At 51.9% G+C, this 25588-nt stretch overlaps 1 protein-coding gene across 3 annotated transcripts in view; it reads right to left on the reverse strand.

The window, feature by feature from the left end:
* The window catches only part of TBX4 (T-box transcription factor 4), a 41414-nt gene extending 16383 nt beyond the window's left edge, over positions 1 to 25031 (reverse strand). Inside the window, exons 1-7 of one of the 3 annotated variants that reach the window (XM_051636007.1) lie at positions 24976 to 25031; positions 21503 to 21593; positions 21282 to 21355; positions 16620 to 16778; positions 15635 to 15729; positions 3707 to 3826; positions 1866 to 2013 (exon numbers count right to left, since the gene is read on the reverse strand). In XM_051636007.1, the coding sequence (XP_051491967.1) occupies positions 1866 to 2013; positions 3707 to 3826; positions 15635 to 15729; positions 16620 to 16775 (519 nt within the window). In that variant the 5' untranslated portion in view covers positions 16776 to 16778; positions 21282 to 21355; positions 21503 to 21593; positions 24976 to 25031. Of the gene's footprint in view, positions 1 to 1865; positions 2014 to 3706; positions 3827 to 15634; positions 15730 to 16619; positions 16779 to 17954; positions 18063 to 21281; positions 21356 to 21502; positions 21594 to 24975 lie in introns of those variants that run through there. The other 2 variants (XM_051636009.1, XM_051636008.1) reach the window with 2 other exon arrangements.
* Positions 25032 to 25588: the final 557 nt, after the last annotated feature.

Consider the following 25588-nt stretch of genomic DNA (forward strand, 5'->3'; position numbering starts at 1 on the left):
AAAAGCAGAGTACCCCTTCTCTAAAGCAGCTGATTAATTTAGAAGCCTAATGCGGAAGTGGCTGAAAAGAGGCTAAATCCCAGGTAGCCAGGCAGGTTGTCAGTGCCTGACCTGCACAGCAACTGAGGTCCTTAGAACAGGTTATTCCAGGCATGTTCCCAGCAGCATGAGCCAGTGCTGGGCTGAGGGACAAGGCTCCAAGGGGGGAGCTGAGCAGACATGTGGCCACTGCTCCAGGCTGCAGGTATCACCCTAAAATGGAGTCCCCTCTGGGTCACCAGGGAAGCTCAGTGGGAGGACAAACAGGTTGGGGGTGGGAAATCTTCCCTGTTAAAACGCGGCATCGGAAAAAGCCGACGCTAAAAAATGGCAAACCCAACACTGCACATCCTGTTTGTTTTACAGCCACGTCGAACATCCTGCGTGTTTTATGGTTTACATTTTACAACGTAAACAGTCGTATATTAAGCTGCACAGTCAACCAGGAGAAAAACCTGGGAGTAAAATAAAGAAGAAAGCCACGTGCGGGTCGGAGCAGCTGCCAACCCAGCGCTCGGGGCCTTCGTGCAACTTTCACCGTGCGACCCGTAACGTGGTTGTTCTCACTGTGTTTCTGTGGTGCTTCCCACCCCCTCACCCCCCCTTAAAGAAGAGTGAAGGGGAGAGATGGCCTGTGATTAATAACGTTGGCATTAAATGGCCCTGATGAGCCTTTGAAGTTCACACATGTTTCATTGGGGTCAGTAGGTTGGGGAAGGGGGTCAGTTCCCGGCGCTGCTGACGGCTCCGCGCAGGGCTGGGTTATCACTGTGTCACGCTGCCAGAGCCCAACTCTGCTGGCTTTTCAAAGTTCAGATTTTGCAGAAAATTATGAACGCCAGCAAAAATTCTGCATTTTTCAACAGGGCTCTGAGCTGATAGGGTCACCCTGCCTCTGGAGCACCCCCCCGAAAGCTCCGTCTGATTTAGATGCGTCAGAATCGCACTTTCTGTTACATCAGGACAATTGACTCCACGTAAAAACCTGCTCTTTAGAGGCTTCATGCATGATCATTTTAAGCAGGACAGGTCCTTCCCTTCTCCCTCGGCACCCTTCTCCAGGACCTTTTCACAGCTCCCATCACGCCTCCAAACTGCTGCTGCTTGAAAGACTGGCAGGCTAAAAACCACACGTGATGATATGAAGTAGATTCTCTTACCTGTGGTACTAGGAGGAGCTGATGCCACAAAATCTAAAAGGCTTTTAAGGTCCATCTTCCCTTCCTCCAGCCAATGAGGTTTATTTTAATGGGACTTTCAGCTTGGCCAGCATGAACTAGACAGGTCCCTGGTTTTATATGTGCTACCTAAGTGCTTGTTGGCCTGCCAGGCTGGAAGGATCTTTGCTCCAAGTTATTACATGCACTGTGGCAGATAACTGTGTACTTCCCACTTCTGCATTAGCAACACACATGAATTAAGATTTTCCAAATAAAATACTTCATGTCTTATAGGCCTGCCAAAGCCAGCTTGGAAAGTAATGAGTTTATGCAACCTGTTTCTGTGAGCTGTATGTACCACACACAGCAACAGCCAGGCTGGAAATCCCACCGTGCTGCCTGGAAAGTTCCTGGGCAGAAAATAAAAGGTCAGTGGCATCTGACAGGACACGACTGAGCGAGTGGGAGGCTGCACATCCAAGAGCAGGGAAGCACATGGGCAGCTGTGGCAACACTTCCCACCCCACAGCGCTGGCAGCACAAAATAAACGTTGCTTCTCATTATTAAATTAACCACGACATCCCAACCAGCATCCCAGAACAGATACAAGTTTGGCATCCTGGGCCCACCCCTGACCAAAAACCCTTGCAGAACATCTGTCTTACATGTCCAAAGGGATCCAGGTGGTTGTTGGTGAGCTTCAGCTTCTGGAAGGACACCAGCTGCCGCATCCAGTGGGCTCCCGTGGCCGGTGAGTCGGGGTGGACGTAGAGGCGCCCCGGCATGGCTGGCTCTGCCTTCCCAGCCACCATCCTGCAAGCACAGCAGTTACAGATGGCATCACCTCAGCAGCAGTCTTGATCTTAACCCAGCAACCCTCCCACCAGCCCTCAGGGATGCTCTGGGGGGTATGGAGAGGCTCCTGCTGCTGTTCGTGGGGGTTTCAGGGCTTCTGGTTTCAGCATTTCAGGCTGGCAAAGTGAGCCCATCTCTGCTTCCACGTGGCATTTCCTTGGGGCAGTGTCTCTACATGACACTTGTGTTGGCGTTGGTGAAGGAGGAAATCTCCTCTGGGTTTATGAAGAGGATGAAGCCTTCAAAGGCCATTCTGCAAGGGGAGATGGTCTCCCACAATTCCCCAGGAGCAGGAGTGGGTACTGGCATGGGTGCACCTTCCCAGCCATGTAGGGCTCCCACAGCTCTGGTGGGAAGGGGCTGCTCCTGCTCTGGAGCCATGTGCTGCCCCTCGTACCATCTGCCAGCTGCCTTCACCCCCACGCCACCACCACCACCACCTCTCCTGGACACAAGGCCCAGCCATGAGACATCACTTAATACCACCTCCCCCATTACCGTGCATTGTTCTCCTCTTATAAACCACCAATAAAAGCAATATTACCAAAAACAACAGAAACTTTCCAGCAGCAATAAAAATGAAAAGGGGAAAGAGCTCTAGGGCTGGCAAAAGCTAAATTAAACAGATTTAACAACTATCCATCATCTAGGCCTTAATGGTTCAAACACAAAGTGGTGGCCACACCACAGAGGCCTTTGCTCTGCTCCTCGTACCCAGCGGCACCGCAGGACAAAAGCGAGCGGAAAAGGGAGGTTTTTAAAAACCAGAGCAGCCCTAATGTGCAAGTAAATTATTACAGCTTTATAGGATGTCACCAGGCTCCTTCCCATTATGATGACTCCAAAGTTTTCCACTGCTTGTCTTTTCAGCAGGCAGCAGTCAGTGGAAGGGTTTGGGAAAAGCTGCTGGGTGCATCTGGGGCAAAAATCAACACAGAAAACACCATCCTGCCTCCCTCAGGAAGCAGAAGTTGTCTCTGCCTCTCAGGGTAGGTGACTTTCCTGTCAAAGGCACAAGGAAGGGAAGAATAACAGAAGAAAAGGAAACCCTGGAGGAAGAATAAATTAAAAGACTCCAAGGTGGATCTGGTGTCGGTCTGTGATGGAGGGATCGCTGCTCCCTTCAGCTGCCGGGTCCCCAGAGCACTGAGTAAACCACCCCACGCTTTGCTTTAGAGCTGATCTCCTAAAAGCAAAGTATTACTAGAGAAGAAAGGAATTAAAAATTTTTCTCAACACAGATACCTAATTTTTGAGGCCAAACTGAACCATCAGATCACCTAGTCCAGGCTCTGGTGTGTCACAGGCTGTGGCTTCACCCTTGCACACCTACGCGAGGCCAGACAACCCTATGCTTGGCCTAAAGCATCTCCTCTGAGATCCAACCTTGAGCACTTTGGAAACAAACAATCCACCACCCCCACTAGCAGTTTGTTCCAGCAGTTAATCTCTTTTATTTTATATTTGTCTGGTTTTAACTTCCAGCCATTGGCTCTTGTATCTATCGCTGCTCCACAAAAGAGAGCTCTGGGATGCTGGCATCCCTCCCGTGGGAAGGTATTTATGTTTGTTTCTGAGTTTGCACAGCAAATGTTCAATCCAATTGCAATTTTCTTGTGGAAAAGAAGGCAAAACAGAAATGTTCTCTTACCATTTATTGTCACAGAATTTATACCGGTGGTCGTCAGCCGGGACGATGTCGATCAACAGGATGTACTTGGTCTTGGGGTTCATTCCAGTCACTTTAACCTTGTAACTAGGAAACATCCTCCTTAGGAAAAGCAAAGGGTTAAAACGTTACTGAGAGATCTGGTGTAACTGGTGGAAACTTGGAGCAGTGCCCCAAAAGGCAGGTCCACCATGTGATGAATTCGCCGTTAGGACAGATGAGCTACAAAACATTATTGCTGCTTAGACATCACCTGAGTTAAACTCACCCTTCCCAGAGCATGAGCTGCACAGGGTGAGGGTAAAATGGGACACTCAGGTGTCCAGGGGCACCAGGGGGGTTATGGCTCAGTGTCAGGAAAAGGTGGGTGTAGAGAGAGATATGGGGGGATCAAAACGTCCCTCCTTACAGGAGGCTCAGGTGGGAGCCCTTGCTACCACAGGAGGCTCCACGGGGCTCATGGCAGCCTCAAAAATGCACATTTCTTGTTGCCATGAATGTGCATGAAAAGTCAGGAGATTTAACTGCACTTCAGAAGAAATAAAGTACACACAGCTTCCTCATTCACACCTTCCCAACGTCCACCACACCAGGTCCCACCCCATCAGCAGCAGCTGAACCTCCGTGCGCAGCCACAGAGTGAAACCCAAGGACTGGCCAAGCTGGGGGGAGCAAAGGGTTAAACCCTGTGGTGGTGCCAACTGCCCCCACTCCTCTGGCCTCAAATTTCCTAAATTCACAGCACTGCCACCAAAATGTGCCTGTCCTGCTGATTTTCCCACAGACTCCAGTAGACACATAGGCAATCAACACCAAACAGGGAACTTCACATAAACCAGTGTATTATTAAGAAACACTCATATATTATAGATCTAAAGAATATCTGCAATACTAAAGAATATTTTTTTATACAGCTATGGCTGTGAAACCAGTGTACACCACCACACTGTGGTCCTGTGACCCAGAGGAGATGGACCTGATGGGCACAGTATTACCATGGACTTCCCAAGTCCACAAGACTGCACCAGGAGCTGGGATTTGTAGGATCAGGCACTTTACATCCTCTTGGCCCCAACTTCCCAGCCTCCTCCTCATCCAGTAAAAAAATCCCAAGTCAATTGAGTAAACTGGCTCAGCACAGCCTCCAAGGAACCAGAGCAGAGCACACAACTCTCCTTCCCAGCAGCGTAAGGGGATGGAGGACGAGAATTGCTACATCCTGGAGTCATTCTTATTACCCGAATTAATCAGGGCCCACATTCTGATGTCATTTCTTCATCAGACATCGAGGCCACTTTGCCACCCCCTCCTCTCTCCCGTTGCCCCATGCCCAGCCACACTAGCCCACTAGGTCTGTAGCACCATTTTGTCTCTGCTTGGGGAGAAGGCAACAAAATGGGCCCTGTTCGACCTCGTTTCAATCGACCCTTTTAACCACCCTGCATAAATTCCAGATGTTTACCATGCAATTAGCCGGGACTAAAAAGGGGTGTTTTTTCTGTGTCTGTATTTGATTTTCATTCATAAACCCTACACTCCTCTTAACCTTCTCCTCCTACAGGTAAGCACCTGGCTAAATACAGTAGGACATTTCAATTGGTGAATACACAGCCCGATTCACACATTGGAAAAAAAATGGTGTGAGGAATCCAACCTGAATGCCAAGATATTTTTTTTCTTTAAAATTAAGCCTTAAAACTACATTTAAAAATGAAAAAAAAGGAAAGGAAAAAAAAAAAAGGAGAAATTGATTAAAAACCAGAAATGAGATGGACACGGTTGGACAGTTACTGTGTGGATCAGGAGAAAGTCCTGCTTTGAGGATTTTTATAACATCTAGCTTCTGAATTTCTTTTTTTCTCCATCATTTCATTTACTGTAGCACATCCAAGCTGCTAAAGTAGCCAGACTGATATATTGTAAATGTTAAGTGCTTTTTTAATGGCATTTAAAATTAAGCTTCAGCATATGGACTTCATATAGCATGGACATGCCTGAGTTTATAATGTTCTTTAGTATAGCCCTCTAAAATAAATACAAAGAGCCAAAGTACTACTATAATATATACAGCTGAAATTCTTTAAGGATAACAAATGGGGACTCACATCTGATTGAAGGTGTTGCTTAACTTGCAAACTGCTCAGTATCTCGCAGTGGTAGCATTGTGGTCAGCAGACCCTGCTACAACCAAGTTTGCCAACTCTCCACATTCTTTTCCAGGAAAACACAGGGGTAGATTTTAGTAATTTGGCTGTGCATGGACATTTCATCATTATTATTATTAGCTGCTGCATTTTGGCCTTTACAAAAAATAATAATAATATAAAAATGTGTCTAATGTGCTGTCCAGGGACTTGTCAGTTTAATTTTCTTAATGAAAACATATTTCTCAACCCCTTGGCAGAGACTCATTTAGTAAATATCTCTTTGCAATAGGATACAAACATGGGTTGTGCATTTCTGGTGGGAAGGCCTGACAAATTGAAGAGCTGGGTCTAAGAAAATACAGTCACAGAGTTTTAATTAAAAGATATGTATATATTAAAGCAAGAGAGAACACCTAATATCATGTCCTTGCTCTTTTAGAAGGTCCTGTTTGCAAGAGGGGAGCAGAAAAGGCTGGGGGAGGCTGGGGCTGCAGCAGCCCTGCCCAGGAATGGGGCTGTGCCTATAGTGGGTCTACACAGCTCCTTGTCAGTCCTGGGAAGGGGCCAAAAACATGCCTGCTTCCCCAGATTTACTCCAGGTCACTGGAGCTACTCACAGCCACGGGCTTCACACTCAGGAGTAGCTTTGCACAACTGGCCCCTCTGCCAAACCTCCCGGGAGGGTGGGTGTCTCCACAGAGGGTGCTCTGCTCTGGGCAGCTTTCCATGACAATGCCCTGCTTCATCACCCACTGCTCCAGGACCAGCAGAATAACCCAGTGCTGCAATTCAGAGCTTGCCACAGTCTTGCCAAGCTCTGGAGAAGCTCAGCCTGGTGTTGGTGGGAGGTCTGAAGCAAGATCCGGGCAGCCCCATGTTTTACCCACCCTCCTTCCTGCCACTGAGCACGACTTCAAATCCAGTGAGAGCTTCGCTGCACCAAAAATGGGTCCAAGAATTGTAGGAATTTAGGAAGCCCTAACTTGGCTTCCTGGGGAGCGTGTCCCAGCAGGCTGCACTGAATCATAGCATCATGGAATCCTTTTGTTTGGAAAAGATCTTGAATATCATCAAATGCAATCATCAACCCAGCACTACCAAGTCCATCACTAAACCATGTTCCCAAGCACAACATCTACATGTGAAGAACATCTGGCCCTCAGTGTCACCACCTGCATTGAGCTGCACTGGGCAGACTGGGAAGCTCAGCAAGGTTAAGCTCTGGGCGTGTGCACAGCACAGGGTAAGCCAACTATTAGGCGAAGCTTAAGCCCCTGGCAATCAAGAAAGTAAGAGCAGCAGCTCCTGACATCATCTTCTTTTGTTCAAACCCAAAGCTTGGCTGGACATGGAGTCCTGGGGCTGCTGAACATGCAAACGCTGCCATTGGGTAGAGGAGCCCAGGACCAATTTATGCTAATTTGTTTGAAAGACAGACAAGGTGTGTGTGTCTGACCCCCAGCACACATCAGGGGTGAACACAACCAAGAGAGGGTCTACTCAGTGAATGGGAGCCACAGGGCCACCCAGGGACCAGCCACCAGCCCACAGTGTCCTGTGTGACAGCTGGTGACACATGGGCGGGTGCAGCACAAGCAGACAAGCATTAGCCCTAAAAGCCTCTTCTACTCCAAAACACTGAGTCAGTAAACCCCAATTTTGGACAAATACTCAAACCTCATTGTACCCTCCCTCCAGTTCAACCCAGAACAAAGGGCTCAGCACCATCCAGATGGTCTCCTACACCCTTCAAAGCTCCCTGCTGGGTTTAGTGGCTCTAACAAGCACATTTCAATCTCCCTCACAGTCCTGGCAGGGGCTGCTGTGCCCTGGGAGGAGCTCCCACTGCCCTTCAGAGAAGACCAGTTACACCAGTTTTTACACAGTGCCTTGATTTTTAGGGTGATGCCCTGGGGAGGCTGGAGGGGTCAGCCCAGCTCTGGGGACCGTGGGCGGTGGGAGCGGGGCCGGCGTCGCTGGGGCTTGGCACTGCCACAGCCAAACCCTTCCCTGCAGATGAAATGTAGCAAAACCAGTAAAAAGCCAGGAAAATAAACAAGCAGCACAATTCTCTAGCCCTCCCAAGCTTCAAAGATGATGTGCGAGTGAATTATTTGTTCTGATAATGAAGCAGTCATTGCTCAGCTCAGTTTATGCTAGGCACATTTTATCTCTACATGATATTCACAAATTGTTTTAAAATGAACTGTTAGAATAAGCATCTCTTGTTTATTTATTTATTCTGTTACTATCCAATCCCCTCAACCACGGAGCAGTTACTGACATGGAGCCAAAGCTCCTATTATGTTCCAACAAAGTTTAATTAATGTGTAATTGGTTGGTTGGATTTGGAAGTGAGTGATAAGAGGAAAACTTTGCTTTCCTTTGGGGCAGCAGTTCCCAGCCTCTCAGGCTCCCCAGGCTTGGCCAACTTGTGGGCATCTTGTGTTTTAATTCCCATACAAGCAGGCCTGGTCTTGCAGGGATCAGTGACTGCGAGGCTCCCAGGTCCAGTCAAGTCTTATTTTTGGGTGAGGGACAGCAATCCAGGGCAGCTGGAATAACCAAGAGCACCAGAGCGGATCAAAGAGCTCAAAGCTCTCCTCTGAGCACCACCTGCCCCACCACACTGCACACTGTGTCCCAGGGACATTGGCTCATGCCCTGGGACTACTGGGGGATGAGGAGGCCTCTGCAAACCTCTTGTCTCACCACTCCCCTGCACACAAGGACTTGATCTGACCTTCCTTGCTGAGATGCAAATGTCACTTCTGGTGCTCCTACTGACGGGAAGGGCTTTCTCTTCTCTCACAGGGTAGGCAAGGAAGCCACAGGGAGCTCAACTGGAATTTCCATAGAGAAAACTGCAAGGAAACAATACACCCAAGAGGTGCTGGAGCAACTCAAGTCATGTCCTTGCTAAAGGCTGTTGGTGCTCTACGAAGCCCATGGGAATGTGTAGATAAGTGATCGCTGCATGTCTCCATGGTGTGGATGGTGCCTCATTCACTACACAGCACTTCCTTCTGCCCATTTAGGGGGTAGAAATGTCCCCCTGCCCTTCAGCACCTCAGCAGCTGAAATCCTCTTTCCAAAAGGAGTTTTGATAAGACAAAGATTTCCACAGACAGTGATTTTACAATCCTTGATTCTGGGGTGGTCAAATAGAGGAACAACTGGATTCCCAGAAGCTCCTGCGTGGTGCTGTCTGGAAAGGTGATGCTTATGGCGTATCAGGTTGTGAAAGGATCTGAAGACTAAGAAACCACTCAGTATCTTGGCTAAGCAGCCATATTGTGGCTGAAAGTCCACCTCCTCAGAAGCTGCAGGGCATGCCAAGATGCCTCCAGGGATGGTCTCAAAGCAGAGGCAGATGACATACCTACATCCCCGATAATGACTGATGTGGCTCCAGATGCTTCTTGGGAGTTGGCCATGACTGCTCAAGGATGCTTCTTCTCGTCTTCACTGTTGGCAGGGAAAGGAATGGTGTGCAGAGGCTTCAAAACCAAGTTTCCATTCTGATGACCTTTCTCCTTTTTTCTAATTTCCCATCTTTTGACAAGCATTTCTTCCACCGACTTAACGCATCTTTAAAAATATTATTCTCCCGGGCAGATTAAAACAAATTTGGGGATGTCAGCTGTTTCTTTTAGCCTTTTAAATGGCATTTCCTTTTTGATAGATTCTTGCTTTCAGAAAAATACTTTAAAGAGATCAAAGAGTTTCTCAACGGGGTCCCATTTTCCCAGTGTATCCTAACCCTCAGTCCCTTATTTCTCTTATCACCCGCGCCACTCCGCTATGACGCTCTGTATACAAAGTAAGAGCAGTTAACTTTGAAGTGCTGGATTAGCCCATGCCAGATCCTTGCCTCAGAATAACAAACAATACAGGTTCAACAGGAGTTCTCATCAGTAGTTCATTTTTCAGCCCCAAATTCACTGTCACTAACACAAGCAACATTGAACTCTCAGTCTATGGACAGATAGGAGAGATTTATCTGGTGGCAGGACCATGACCTAGTGATGAGAAGGTCAGACAGTTAAAGGATTTTTGTATTTTGGGATGGTGAGGTTGTATTTTTTTCTTCTGGCTTGTGCATCTCATTTTTAAATAAAACATTGTTTCTCACATACTTGAGAACTTGGTTAGCTGGATGGCTGCTTTCATGGTCTAGAGACATTGCCTCTCTTTGCCCCATGCTAACGTGAAACACGGGCAGGCTTCTTCACCTGTGGATGCTTCATACAATCGTTCTGGTGGGAAAAGACCTTTAAGATCACCAAGTTCAACCGTAACCTAATTCTACCAACCATTAACCCAGCTCTACCAAGTCTGGCACTTAAACCATGTTCCTATGCTTCTCTGGTGCTTCCATTTTGCCATGACTGAAGTTGAGCAGAAAAGGTCCCAACGTACCAGAGGATGGCAGAGGCTGGTGCCTGCAGCCTCCAGCACCACCAGCACAGCACAAAGGTACCTCAGAGAGAAGCTGTGCAAGGATGTGGCCAAGGACCCAGCAGCATCTCAGGCAGGTTTGCTCCCCTGGTGGTGCAGCCCCTCCGGCTCCACAGGGGGGCTTGGGGGAGCCATGGGCAGCCTTGGCATCAGGGCCAGGCCATGTGCTGGCTCGTTGGTGGAGAGCAGAAGAAGATCTGCAGCCCCTCTGCCCAGGAGCCTTCCACACGTGGACAAACCCCAGCACTCGTGGGGATCTCTCCCAGCTGGTTTGGGCTTGACCAAACCCTCCCCTGCAGCCCTGGCCAGCACTGCTGCAGCTCCAACCTAAGAAGGAACAGGGAAAGCTTTGGGAACATCCTTACCCATGAGCAGCCCATGTCTTTAACGAACTAAAAGCAAGGATTGCTGTTGGAAGAGGGACATGTACTAAAACCCCTCATCCCATCCCTGCCCTACTCAATGTGCACGAGCTCTGGTTTCCTTGCCAAAGCTGTCGACATCTTTAGCAGCCCAGCCAAGAGCCACTGGACTTTGCTCCTGCTCCTTCCTCTAAAAGCAGTTTGCCCTAACAGGGTAATTCCAAGACCCCAAATTTAGGACTAAGCAGATCAAACATTCCTTAAATATCTACTTTATTTCCAAGTTTTAAATTGATGGCTCACATTCCATCGCTGATCTCAGATATTAAAGGTTTGCTTTTGGATCAAAAACCTTGAGCAGAGATTCTTGTAACTGCCTCAAAAGATTCTGGACAAATATTTCCCTGTAATTGTAATGAGAACTGGGCATCCATATGCCCTACAGAGCCATGGAAAATTTAACTTTTAAAGGATTATTCACAGAGGAAAGCTGCACCAGCTTAGCCAAAGCATTTATACTTCTTCAGACCTTGATGTCCTAAAAAACTAGTTTTATTTTGGTTTACTAAAGTTGATTAGGAACAGATTTTTTTTAACTGAAATAAGTCACTTTTAAAATGAAACTTGAACATATAAAGGGGATTTGAGTATTTTCCACACATGCAAGCTGCTTTATTGATTTTTTTTTTTCCTGTGCAGTATTTTCCTACACATGCTTCTTAAAACCTGCTACCATAAAGACTGAAGCTGCCTTTGTACCTGTGCACATCCTGCACTCCAGCCAAAACTCCATTTCAGTATCCCAAGCCACTTTTTCCCATCACTGGGATGGTTGTGCTACCACAGAGGAATGACACGGTATTTTTTCTTCAGCAACTGCTCACGAAAAAGTGACCAGACGTCCTGTGATCTGGTATTTTTTTATTGATTAGCCATAAACTGCACCAAATTGTTTGTCTCTGGCAATACCTGGAGAGCAACTGCAACACTGCAAACACTGGCACCCTGGGAAAAACCTGGGGAACAGCTACAGGTAATAAAAACTAACAGAAAGAAAGAAATCCTGAGCTATTAAGATTGTGTGAGCAAAAAGTAACTTCCTGCAGGAATAAGGTCTGGAACAGGAGATCTCACAAAGAATTCTGAGAGCTAAATTAGGGTTTGCAAGGTTTAAATAAAAAATAAACGACAGTTGTTCAGTTCAATAGTAGCACGTAAGAGGTGAAATTAGAAATCAAGGGTTAGAATTAAGTGTTTCGTTTGCTTTCTGTTTAACCTACCCCTCAGGTAACTTTCTCACTATGGAATTGCTGAAATCCCGCGGGAAAGGTGGGATGGGAGCCCGGCTGGGAAGGGCTGTGCTGGGCAGCAGCGGGGCCGGGCGCCGCGGGTGCTGCATCCCCACCCTGCCCCCTCTCTCTGCAGCAGCTTGGTTCGTTTGGTTTAACAAGACCTCATCGCCTGGATTTGGGAAAAAAAAATACTAAGCGGGTTTATAAACCCGGGGAGCAGGAGCTGCTGCAGCCGTCGAGGCGGGACTCGGAGCTGAGGGGCTGCCCGGGGGAGAGGAAGGGATGCCCGAAGGAGCTCCTCGGGCTCGCACAACCGAGGGGTTTCATCTGCAAAGCGAGGCAGCTTCCGAGCTCCTCTGCCTTCCCCAAAAAAACACTCTGCAAAATGCCACAGCCTCTAGAAAGCCCGCGGGGCCGGTTCTCCTGCCGTCCCCCCCCCCCCAAGACGGCCCGGCTGCCCCAGCCCCTGGTGCCCACAGCTCCAGGCAACGACCGGGCAGCTTCTGCACGACGTGTAATTCAGCCTTTAAAAACCATCAGCAGAAAAGCCTCCGGAGCAGAAATTAGTAATTAGCAGAAACCTCAAATAGGAAGAAGAAGGAAAAGTTCTGATTTATGGAGCCCAGCGTCTCATCCTCTGGGCAGGATTTTAGGTCTGAAGGAGGCGAGTGGTTTTATGCAAAGTTCAGGGAACTTTTCTAACATAAACTTTTTATCTTTTGATGATTCTTTTAATATAAAATAATCTCTTTTTTTTTTTTTTTCCCCTCCCACAATGAAGCAGCCGAACATTAAAAAGATAGCGAGTGCATTTTAAAGATGTTTCCACTTTATAAATCAAGCTTTCTTGGCAACAACATGATTTCTATTTCAATGCTGAGCTTGCTGTGTTCTCCGAATGTCTCCTACAGATCAGTCCTAAGAGGGAGTAATAATCCCCCAAAGTAATTCTCAGCCCTAAATTCTCGATAATTTATAGTTGGCTCGTTCTCTGGTGCTCTACAAAGAATGAAACAAACGACTCCCCCTCTTTCCCCCCCACCTAAGTTATCAATATTTGCCTTGTTTATACAAAAAGGCTATTTTACACCGTGGCCATGGAATTAACGCTTCCGCTGAGCTTTACATTTCCTCTCCATTGAGTGAACTTGTCATTAAAGCCACTTGTTGGTTGTTGGGGTTTTTTTTTTTTCGGTGTTTGAAATTTCAAAATCAGGCTTCAATTTCTTTTTGTTTCTGCTCCTTGAGGTCAGACAGACCGACATTTAAGTGATTGCAACTAACTGCATTCAGGGCCATCTCTGTGCCTGCTGGGAGGGGGATTAGAGTCCTAATTAGTGCTGCAATTAGCCGTTTTCCCTCTTCTTCTCCCCCCCCCCCCCAATGCTAAATGCAAGTGTATACAAATCTCCGTTAACCGTTATATTTTTAATTGGGTCAAGAGGAGGTTTATTGTTGCTACTTTTTATTTCAATAGCTTGGGTAAAACAAAATCTGCACTAAGTACCAACATTCGTTCAGTCATTTGCACGACGATGAACGGCATCTTCCTGCTCCGGGGCTGCCCTGGGCTCAGCCTGGCACTGTTAATGAACAGAGAGACTTCAGCGACCAGGGGATTTCAGTTGCTCGGTTCTTCTGAAGTCCTCGTGCTAATTATTTAGTGTATTTTTGCTTCGGGTGCTGCTGCAGGGACCGGGACAGAGCCGGGTCCTGGCACTGGTGCGTCCCCGCAGCCCCAGCTCCAGGGCTGGGCAGGTTTGGATTTGCTGCTAACACTGATTAAAATATTGCCCTTTATTTTGACACCGTTTGCAGCCGGGCACAGAGAAAAGAAAGTGACTGCTCTGTTTCATCAGCATTTCAGCTATTATCTTTTTTTTTTATTATTTATTAAGAACTATGTATAACAAAAATTAAAAATGCTGTTATCCTCCTGGTGCTGCAGTGGTTTTTTCACAAATGTAAAATTTGGCTTGATCACTTAGAAAACAAAGTTTTGCACAACTTGGGGTCAATGCCCTCAGTCCCATCCTCCTAAAAGGTGACTACGTGTGCACTGCCAGCTCCACAGGACAAAGAATGTGGGACTGAGCCCTATACATATGGATTTGTTTAAACAAGCCACCTTAAAACTTACAAAGAGATAACAGGCACATTTGGGATGCTTAGGGTCTAGAATTTGGTTAAGATATTACACATCCCGCACAGACATAGATACTATAAATTAAGGGTGAAATATTTGAGGTCTTGATCCCCTAGTCTTAGCTGACTTAGGTAGCAGACCCATCAAAATGAATCCAGCTCTTCACATCAGTAGACACCACAGAACGAGCCCTGTGATTTTACACACCAAAATGCAGCGTGATAAGGACAGTGTTACCTGCACAATCACTTCATAAATAGCCCGACTAGAAAACAAATTGAAGATTCTGGGATATTCTCCAGGGGGAATAATGGGAATATTTTGGATATTAGAGTAAAGCTTCCCCACGCTGGCCGGCTGCTGCACAGAGCAGCACTGCTGGGGCTGGGGAAGGGAGAGGGAAACTGCTCAGCACTCCCAAATCCCCAGCCAAGGACTGAGGTCTGGGTCTTGCAGTGTGAGCTGCAAAAAGAGGAGAAAATATCCCCCTCCCCAAGCCCCTCAGCTGCCCCGCATGAGGGATCAGGAACCACGGGGTGAAAAAAATGCCTAGATGTTGATTCTGGTTTTTATTTTCTCCTTTCTTCCCATTATTTGCATGTCCTTCTCAGCTCTCAGGCACGGTGTAAAATCAGCAATCACAGAGCATGGCAGAACCACACAGTGGGGTGAGAATCAAGCGGATTTTAACACCTAGGTCTGGCAATTTTTCTTTTCCAGCAGCAGTGATATGAGCTCGCTGCCACAGAAGCCAAGGATGGATTATTTTGGTGCCCACAGTGGGAGCTGGCAAGTTTCTCTGGGAACTCTTTGTCTGCCAGGCTGGTGATGGTCTGAGGTTTAATTTTCTGGTATTAATCCTGCATCTCCCACCTGAGCAGCCCGGGTGAAAAGGGAACCCTGAGCAGAAGTAGGGATGGGTTCCCCGGGGAAGCAAAGCCTCTGGGAGCCGCTGGGTCCCTCCTGCCCCAGCCCGGGTGGACATGCTGAGAGGACTTTGATTTGGTAAAAAATAGAAAATAATTGTTTCCACGGGAAGACAGACATTTTTTTTCTACAAACAACAGGATAGAAGCAGTACCTGCCTCTCAGTTTTGAGATTAAAAGCACAGCCTAAGCCTAGAAACTGCTAAAACTCTGGTGCAAAGTATGAACACACGTCTTACTGCCCTGTGCAGAGCAGGGCTTGCTTTGAAAAAATATTATACAAGCAGAGCCATGATCATGCTAACATCTTTAAATATATATATACACATATAAACCTCAATAATATAATGAAGCATTACTAAAGATAATTGTGACTAAATGCAGCAACTCCACAACTTCTTCTTGCATCCACAATATCATTGCCACACTCAAACACATGCACAGTTTACACAAAAAAAAAAAACAAACCTATCTTACTGCAATCACAATAATAATTTTTTTAAATGTCACTGATTGCAAACCCCAATTTCATATTGATCAGAAGCAACACAGATTCACAGGGAATTTTCACTAACCTGCCTGCTTTGGTTATTATCATTTCGGTGCCAGCTTCATGAAACTTCTTCCATAGCTCCTTCTCATGGAGATAGACTTTGATATTTTCTATTGTCTGGGAAAAAAATAAAGGAAATTAGAACAGCAAGAAATGACTGAGGAAAAGCTAGGAGAGGGGCTGGGAAGGGCAGGGGGCTCGGTGGCCACAGCTGAGGCGCCGGGAGAAGCCACATCAGCTTCAGCCCTGCCTGTGTGGGAAATTCCACTGCTCTTTGCCAAAAATAAGAGAAACAAACTGAGGCCGGTTTTAATTGCAGACTTACACATCCAGGCGGGACACTATGGCTAAAGGGACTTTGTTTTGTTTTGTTGCCCCTTCTTCATTTTTCGTAGGGTTTTCCCATACCCTGATGGGGAAGATGAGCCCTACTGTCGTACTGGGGCTCCCAAAAACCGGGATCTGAAAGATCCGTGGGGACACCGGGGGTGCGGACAGAGCCGGATCCGCTGAGCAACGTGCGCGCTCAGGGCCGCGGTTTTTGCGCGGACCCGTTTCTTCCCGCGGGTGCCGGGGGCAACGTGGGCGCGTCGGGGGCGAAGGCAGAGAAGCCGCGATGTGCCGAGGGGCCGTGGCCAGACCCGGCTTCTTATTTAGCGGGAGGGGGAATTAAAAACAACGACCAAAATAACCCGCAACGAAATCCACCGCCGGGCCGCGTTTCTGCTCGGGAGGAGCGGCCGCGGCTCCGCGGCCCCAAAAGCCCCGATGGACGCGACTCTGCGCCCTTTACCGACCTGTCGCAGCCGGCGGCGGGCGGCCTGCTTGGCACGGGAAAACAAAAACATCAAAATACATTTTTAAAGAAAGGACAGTGCGATTTCCTCGCGATTCCCTTCGGTCTTGGCCAAGGGGATGCGCGGTGGCGGGAGGCCTGGCTCCGGCAGCGGGGAGGGAGAGCGAGGGGCGAAGCCGTCGGGCAGGACGCGGGGCCGGGCGGTGCGTACCTGCTCGGGGTCGGGGAGCTGCGGGCTGCTGAGCGGCGAGCTGCTCCCCCCGGCTACGCCCAGGACGGGGGAGCCGGCGGAGGAGTCCGCATGGCCGGGCGCGGGGGCTGTTGGAAACCCTTCCTCGGTTTCAGACAGGCTTTTCTCCTGGAGCATTTCCTTGGGGGGAGAGAGGCGCACCGTTAGCTCGCAGCACCGGGGGCCACGTCCAGCCCCTGCTAACCTCCCCCAGTAGCCCCAGGCACGGCCACCTGCGGGGTCAGGCTTTGCTGGCCCGGCCCGCCGTCCTTCCTCAGGCCGTGGCACTCGGCGAGACTGGGACACAACATCCCCGGCCCCGAGCGAAAGCCGCTGTCCCCAGGAGAGAAGGGCCGGGCCCGCCTGCCCCCGTGGGGGAGCCGCCCACGCGTGGCTGCCATCCCGCCTGAATGCTGAACAGCTCATCTCGGATATGGCCGCAGACCCCCAACCCCGATCCTTTCTCCTCTACCCCTCCCCACGTTCCCCGCTTTTTGCCACCCGTCGGGGAGGGCAGCTCGGCCGGTGGCTCTACCCGTCCCGTCGGGGCTGAGAGGCTCCGCGACAGCGCTCGGGGCCGCGGCGAAACGCTGCGGCGGAGCCGGGCAGCGTAAACAGGCGGAGTGCTGGACTCCGAGATGAAAGGGCCCCTCTTAAACTTGGACGGAGACTGGGAAAAGCCAATAAAGATAAGGCCTGACAGCTCCGCCGGGGCTGCCGCGCATCAACCCCGACTTTTACAGCGCGGAGGGACGCGGCCGCCCGCCCCGCTCGACGGACGGACAGACAGACAGACGGGCAGCGCCGGCGCTGAGAGGTTCCGGCCCCGGGGACCGAAACCGGGCACTCTTCACGGGAAAACGCTGCCGGCCTCCGACCCGCGGCCCCCTACGGAGGCTGAGAGTGGAGGGGAAGAGCCAGGCTGAGCCCCCCCAGCTCCAGCGGAGCTTCAGGGAGACAGGCAGCCTGGCATTGTGCGAGTGGGCACACACACTGCCCTGCACCATCCACCTCCCCGGGCACGGAGAGGCCCCAGCCGTCCGGTCCAGCTGCCCCGCTCCAGGCGACAGACGGGGCAGCCCCAACCCCGCCGAGGCGCGGATGTTCTCGGCGGCCAAACACTGATCCGGAGGAACATAGGTGGGGAGCGGCGGTCCCCGAGAGCCCGGCTCCTGCCCGCGGGCGGGGACTCCTGTGCTCCCGGGGACGGAGCAGGGTGTCTGGCTGCTGCCCTGGCACAGGCCGGAGGCTCGGCAGGCTGCAGGGATTCCCCCGCTCCCTCCCTCCCTTCCTTCTCTCCGCACCCCCAGAACTCACACGGCCGGCCGGGGGTCAGGAGGGGCAGCGGGGGGCTCCGGGCTTCGCCTGGGGGCGGCTGCGGCATGAAGAGCATCCGCGGGGCAGCGCGGGGGCTGCGCGGGGCGCTCAGGCCGGGCGCGGCTCCGCGGCCCCCGATGGCAACAGCTTGCGGAGCATCCCCCGCTGCGCGGATTCACTTTCCCTTGATCTTGGCGGAAAATGTTCCATAAAGATCCAGTTTGGGGCCTTTCGACTCCCTCCCTCTTTGCCTCCCCCCTCCCTTTTCCCTTCCCCTCCTGTTGCTGACGTTGCTGCTGTCAATCACGTCCCCACAGACCGGCTCTGGCCCGCTCCGCCCGGCCCGGCCCGCTCGGCCTGGCCCCGGCTCCTCGCCCGCCCGACGGCCCGCATGGGGGGGGTACCGGTCAGGGGTACCGACCACCCGGACCCCGCGTACCGAGCCCGGCTGCGGCCTTCTCCGGCCTGCCTGGCCTGCCTCGGTGCTGCGCCGAGCAGCCGCTCGCTGCTCAGGGGGGAGCCCGGTGAGGGGAGCACATCCCCAGCCCCACCGCCCCCTCCCAGCCCCGATGGTCCCGACGCTCCCCACTGCCCACCGTGGAGCGAGGTCGGGCCGGGGGCTGCAGCGGGAGCAGGAAGGCCGGGACGGAAAACCGCTTGGCTCTGCGGGCTGGGCGGGGCGGGGGGACCCCAGGGCGGTAGTCGGAACCACCCGGCAGATGCGATGGGGAAGGGCCGAGCTCGGGCGGGGGTCACGCTTCAGGAGGGGTCTGCGGCCTCCGGCAGCTTCCCCGGCCCTGCTGCACCGGCAGCCAAACTGCCCCTGTCCCGCCGGCCTACAGCCGCTGTCTCCCCGAGAGCCCGGGCAGGGAGACAAGGCTCCCCGTCCTCTCCCAGTCGCGACAGAGAACTCCGAGCCTTGCCCCAGGAGCAGGGTGGCAGTAGATAAAGCGAAGGCGAGAATGAAACACCAGGGCCAGCCCCGGCGGGGCTGCCCCGAGGTGAGCGCGGCAGGGGGAGAGGAGCTCCCGGCCCCGCACCTTCCGACCACGGGCACCGCCCGCTCGTGGCTCCGATCGCCAAACCAAAGCCCCAAATCCGGGGGAGAACCCCCTTGGGAAAGCTCCCGAGTACTGTCGCGACTGAACGGGTCACTACAGCACTACTGTCGCAATTACCGAGACACACACCCACCCCCCACCACTTCGCCACCGCGCTGGGGTCGAGGCTGCCTGCCCTCTGCTGAGAGACCCCTCGCACCCACCCGCGGCCGAAACGCGCCCAGGCTCCCGCTCTGTGGCATCTACAGCCTATCGCGACAACCGTACTACTGCGCAACACCTTATATCGCGACAGCCCAGCATGCCTCTGCCTTGTATCATTCCCCCGCGCACCCCCTCCGCCTCCTCGGGGAGGGGGGCGGGGGGGATCCCCTTACCCGAACCGTCCGGTGCCGAGCGGGCGCCCAGGTCCCGCTCGCCTCCCGCAGCCCCGGGCTCACAGGGACACGGCCATGAGCCGGCGGGGCTTCCCGGGGCAGGATTTTTATCGGGGGGGGGTGGGGGAGTGGGGGTTCTTGAAAGTGAATTTAAACCCAAACTCACTCCCACCGTCACGTGGTGCCGAAATTGGGAACAGGAACAGAATAAAAACTAAACTGGGGTCAACCTCTTTAATGAACCTTTTTCCCCACTCCTACCAAAAAAAAAAAAAATAAAAAAAATTAAAAGAAAAGCCCCCAGAAAAGGAAAAAAAAAAAAAGAAAAAGGCCCAGGCTGGCCAAGGGGTGCGAGCAAAGGAGCGACCAGCAACTCCCGAAGGAGCCGGCGACCAGGACCGAGGGCAGGTGAGACCGGGCCAGAGGTGGGCCCCGATAGGCGCCTATGGGACCGGGACGAGGGGAACCGGCGCCCCTGCTGCCTCCGCAGACGGAGCAAGGGCTGAGGAGGGCCCGGGGGTGAGGGCCTGGGGGCGAGGGCCGCGGTGGGCTCAGGGAGCGCCGGCCTGGCTCGGCCAGGGGGTCCCGGAGCACCCCTGACCTGCTGCGTTCGGGCCCCGCCGCTGTGGTTTCCGCAGTTCTGAGCGGCCTCTGAGCCACGGATCGGACCCGGACCCCAACCCCACCACCGCGGAGGGCCGCGTAGACTGCGCCCAGCCGGGCACGGCAGCCACAGCCCCGCACACACCGCAACGTCCCGCCACCCGTTCCCACCTGCGGGCCGAGGTCTGTCCGCAGGCTGCAGGGCCCGGGCCAGGCTTCACGGCAAGGTAAATTTGGTCTCTTGGCTTTGTTTGGGTGAGCCTCCCTCTATCCCTGTCTCCCGCAGCTGCGGTCAGCAGTAATCAGAGATGCTGCCCGCGCTTCCCTACGTTAATTGCCTGATTTGCCCCACCTGGAACAAAAAAAAAAAAAGGGCGGAGGGGGCGATCGCCAGGTGGAAAGGATTTAATTAAAGGCAAAGACAAAGCCTCCCCTCCTCCCGTCTCCGCGGACGGGGATTCTGGGCGGCCGGGCCCGCTCCTTGCGGGCCCGTCTCTCCGCGCTCGGCTCCACCTGTCCGTCCGCGGGGTTCCGCGGGGTCCCCCGGGGCTCCGCCAGCCACCGCGGGGGCTGTGCTGAGGCTGGGGGAGGTCACGGCCGGATTCATCATCCCCCGGCCGGGGGAACGGGACCTGCTGCCAGGGGCGAGGCGTCCCAGTTGGCCGGAGCCCCCCGCCTGCAGCAGCCCCCCGCGATTCCCGGAGGCTCCGGCAATTCACGGCGAGGCTCGAAACCAGCCCGACTGTCATCACCCGGCAGATAAACGGCCGGATCCCCGACGGCAGGGTGGCTGCTATTCACGGCTCATCATCGCCGAGTCACAGGAGCAGACTGGGGGAGGACAAGCCCCGCTTTCAGGAACCAGCGCTCCAAACCACTCATCACTGTCACCGAGCTCGCTTATGCCTTGGCCCTAAACACCGGCGATTAATAAAAGTTTACTGTCGCTTTTCTCCAATAATTACACTCAGCGGGTCGGGAAAAACCGAGCGGGCTCGGATCTGCGGGATGCCCCTCCGCGTTTCCAGCCGCGGCAGGCAAAGCCGCTCCCCTTGCCTCGCTCTTCTTCCCCCCAACAAAACCTGCTTCTCTTCCCACCAAGAAAACCTGCTAACCACGGCGGAGACGAAAGGAGAAGCGAGTCCTGAGCCCGCACCCAACGGGAACCTGCGGCCGGGAGGCACCGGCTGGAAACCCCGCGGGTCCGGTCCCGGCTCCCGGGAAGTCAGGACCGAGCCTCGGCCGCGTGGGTTGGCACAGATTTATTGGCTTGAGCGGAAACTCACCGGTTTACACTGCCGAGGAGGGTTTGAACGGATGAGGACTGAGCAAAAGTTGCCGACTTTGGCCAGTAATCGGGCTGGAAGAATGGAGAGTTAATACCGAATTATGCACGTACTTGGGAGGGATCACCCAGCACCGAACTCGGGCTTCTAAACAGGGACAGCGCCCAAATTTCTAATAACTGTGTTATATGCTTATTTATACCATACAAGGACTTACAAACCTCATTGTGCGTTGCAGCTGGGTCCTGTTTCTTTACCCTTCCATTCCTCGGGCTCTTTTGCCAAGAGATTGGTACCAAAACCACTTCTAGGCTGAAAGGAAAACACAACATTAAATTGCAAAGAAACGATGACAGGAAGCACGGGTAAGATACGGGCAGACACTCGGCCCTTTCATCTTAAGCATCTGCCTAAAATAGATGCACTAAGGGGACACTGAAAATATTCTCGGCTTTAAATGCAAGTGATTCCCTGCTTCTGAATCGTTCAGTCGAATTATCCGCGTCTGTTTGCCTGACCTGGGCACGTTTCTGGGCTCTCAGGCTTTGTTTTAGACCACTAAGTAAATATTTTAACGAATGTTTTAAAACGTTGTAAACGAATGTGTTACTGAGACTTGCACCAAGCTCCCCTGAAACCGAGTCAATCAAAAGAACAACCATATCCCGATTTTATTTTTAAATATTTAGGGAATATTTGACAATTTTTTCCCCAGTGTACCAAGTGTACTTACCCCTTGTAATTTCAAGCAAAGCTGTGTATGCAAACAGGCAATGTAATAATCAAACTGTGAACGGATATTCATGTATCTAGACTTTTTTTGAAAAAGCTTAAATATTTTACAAATAAATGCAAGCAATTATGGAATTGTTTTAATTTTTAAACTAAATTAATTTTGTCTTAATGCTCTGGATTATTTTTTTTTAATATGCTGCTTTAGTATTTTTTAAAGCAGCATCAAGAAAAAAGAACATTTCAAGTCTATTTTGTATGGAGGAGACTTTACTGTGAGCTCAGCAACACTGTGTAAGAATGAATATTCCAGAGATCACTGCCCTGGTGAACTTCAGGTTGAGACAGAACCCAACGGTCTTTCCAAGTCAAAGGTCTGATTTAACTTCAGTCTATACCCCCAAAAAAATTACTCCATCTGTTTTACAATTACTTTTTTTGTTTGGTTGGTTGGTTGTTTTTTTTAAGGAAAAGCTAGAGTGAGGTAGAGCACGGGAGCAGGCAAATAGGGAAATGATGGTTTAAAATACAAAAGCAGAACAATGCCCACAGCGTGGTGATTTTTAGGCAAGCACCACTGGGCTCTGCTTCTAGCACCAGGACAAAATGCCTGGGCAGGCCCTGCCATCACTGCTCAACACAGCACAACCACCATTTACAGCAGGTCAGCAGGCCAGTGCCTCCAGTCACACCAATGCCGTGGTTACCAGCATCACCGAGTAACCTTGTATGAGAGCTGGGGGACAGCTTGGGAGAGAAGTGACTGGGGCAGTGGCATGGGTCAGGGTGTGGAGATGGGAGAAGAGCCCCAGGGTAGCTCAGCATCCTGTGGGCACCTTGGTGGGAGTGGGACCCATGGAACCTCCTGGGTAAACTGCTCTGGAGCACATGGGCTACCGAGAGGCACATAAATCCACCAAGTGACAACACGGTGAGTCATTTCTCACCAGGCAGGAGGAAAAGGGGAGAGGCTTGTCTCAGAAACCAGACATCAGAGCAAGGAACTGCCTAAAGGCACTGCAAAACCAGAGCAGGGCGCTCAGAGCAGCATGCATGGCTCTGCATGGTGTACTTGTCCACCCATCACTGTGCAGGGGATGAGGGGCTCTGGGATTCTGCTATGGGAAATCACTGCTCTCCACGGGTGAAGAGGAAAATGGTGGTCTGGGTGAGAAATTCCCTGTGGGAGAGATGAAGGAAGCTAGGTCTGCCTGTGGCCTGGAGCTGGGTGCAGACCCTGCCTGAACCCCTGATTTTTAGGCCAATGCACCATCTCAGTCCTCTGCAAAGCCACCGCTTTTCTCAGGCTGGCACACGAAAGCCCTCACTGCCCACCAGAGCCTGCAGCTCTTGGCCAGTCCCTTTCTATCACAGTGCTGCCCAGAGGGAATCCTCCTCCTTCTCCTGGGCTGGGGCCAGATCCTGCAGCGCAGCAGCTCAGCACTGTACCTAAGGGCAGGGTGACACCCCCTCTCTGGGCTCGCATGAAGCCCTAAGCCAGGAGCAAACAGGGACCTTGGGGATTTAAACTGTCCAGATGCCTATGATATCCAAGTATCCTGCTCCCAGGGGTCAGTCCCATCCTGGATCCTTGCTAAGTCACCCAGGGCAAATTTAAGGAGGGGGTGAGGCTTCTGGGATGCAGGAAAGCAGCTGGGATTTAAGAAGGGTGGAGGGGAGCAGTGACCCCCCCAGCAGGGGTCATGGGTCTAAGCAGAGAGGCACAAACCCATGTCCAGATGCGCAGCTGCTGGTGAGGAGGAGGCCAGAAGGGATGGAGGAAGGCAAAGTGAGAGGCAGAGGAGAGAGAACAGGGAGGAAAGGGCTGCTCAGGGGCCTGGGGACCAGGAGGCTGCATGGGAAGGGGCCACCTTGAGGAGGGGTTTTGCTTTGAAGGCCAGTGCCATAGCCTTGGTTTTCTGCCCTGCAGATGAAGGGGGAGCAGCTGGGAGCCCTGGGAGGCTGCAGAGCCACTGGGGAGAAAAAAAGGGAGAAAAAGGGGAGTAAAATTCCTTCCTCAGAAGCTGGGCAGTAAAGCCCACCTCTGCATCCCTCTGCCATCAGGATGTGCTGGGGAGAGACTTCCCCTGAGCATCTCCCATGAGGAGGTAAACCCTTGGGCTGGGTCTGGTTTCCTGTGACTCTGCTCACTGGGAAGCCACCCCACATTACCAGCCAGCCTCTGGGATGGGGCAGCTCATTCCCTGCTGAGTCACATCCCTCCCACGCCTCTATCCCCCTTCCAGGACACTGCAATGAGACACATTCCTCAGGCTGCAGCAGGGCAAGGCCAGGCCTGGGACAAATGCTGTTCTCCATCTGGGCATTTTCCTCCTTGCCCAGTGAGCAGGGTTGCTTTGAATGGAGGGCTCAGCCTTCAGGGTGGCTTTGCCCCTGTATAAGGGGGGAAAGAGATGCCTAATGGCATCACATTCCCATTCCTGGGGAGTTCTCAATAGGAGCAAGTGGGAAGGAACAATATAAACTAGCTGGGACAGGGCCCAGAAGTCTCCTCACAAGACAGGACTTGCTGTGGGACTCGAAGTGTCGCAGGTAGGAGGGAAACTGGAAAGAGAGGAGAGATGAAGCCCTGAAGTGGAGTGTGTTCCCTCTCCTGCATCTGCCCCTGGCTCCAGCGAGGAGAGAAAGGATGGCTGAGATTCATTAAATAGAGACAGGAAAACCTTGCTTAAGGAGCTGTCTGGGAAAGGGGCCATTTCAGGCCTGCTGTGTGCAAGCACCAGTGATTTGGAGCCAGAAGAGACAACTGCTAAATATGCCTTTGGCCTCCACTGTGCAGGGGGCTGCTCTCAAGTGTAGCAGTCATGGAAAGTGGTGGGGAGCTTAATGGTGCTTTTCTGCCTGGGATGGGAGACCAAGCTGGCTCCATCAGGAGAACAGAAGGAAAAAAATACCCCAAATTAGCAGTTTTCCTTCTCACACAGCAGCACAGGACACTGACCTGGTGATGCAGTGAGGCCAGAGCAGCTCCAGCTGGAGGGAGAGCATCACATATCCACAGCCATGTTGAACCATGTGGACATACATCTTCCCATGCAGTAGGAACAGTGAGAGGGATGGGAAAGGGGCATCTTGGTCCTCATGGTCGATCTGCACCTGTCATAAATCTATAGGAGGAAATCTGGGGAGAAAGAGTAGCAGTGTGGACAGCAGGAGATGCTGCTCTCACTCATGAAGCCCTGTTGCCCAGTGCAATGGGATGGAGAAGCTTCAGCACAACTGCTGCTACACAGAGAAACCAGGAGCTGATGTCCCTGCCATTCCCTGCACTGAGCTGGGAGCCAGCTCTGGGCAGGGGTGAAAATGCCTCTGCCCCAGACCCCAAGCACCACCCCACCACCATGACCAAATACCCGGGCCACCTCTGATCCTGACATAGAGAAACCAGGAGCTGGGGGTCCTCATTCCTCCTCTCACCTGCTCTGCTGTGTTCCTCACAGCTGTGGATTGAACCTGCAGCACTAGAAAGTGTAAAAAACAAAACCAAACCAAAACAAGGATAAGAAATATTGGTCAGTGCTCTATGTACAAGCATCCTTCTCTGTGTACCATAC

This window comes from Apus apus, chromosome 18 (assembly GCF_020740795.1).
Source record: "Apus apus isolate bApuApu2 chromosome 18, bApuApu2.pri.cur, whole genome shotgun sequence".
Taxonomy (NCBI): domain Eukaryota; kingdom Metazoa; phylum Chordata; class Aves; order Apodiformes; family Apodidae; genus Apus; species Apus apus.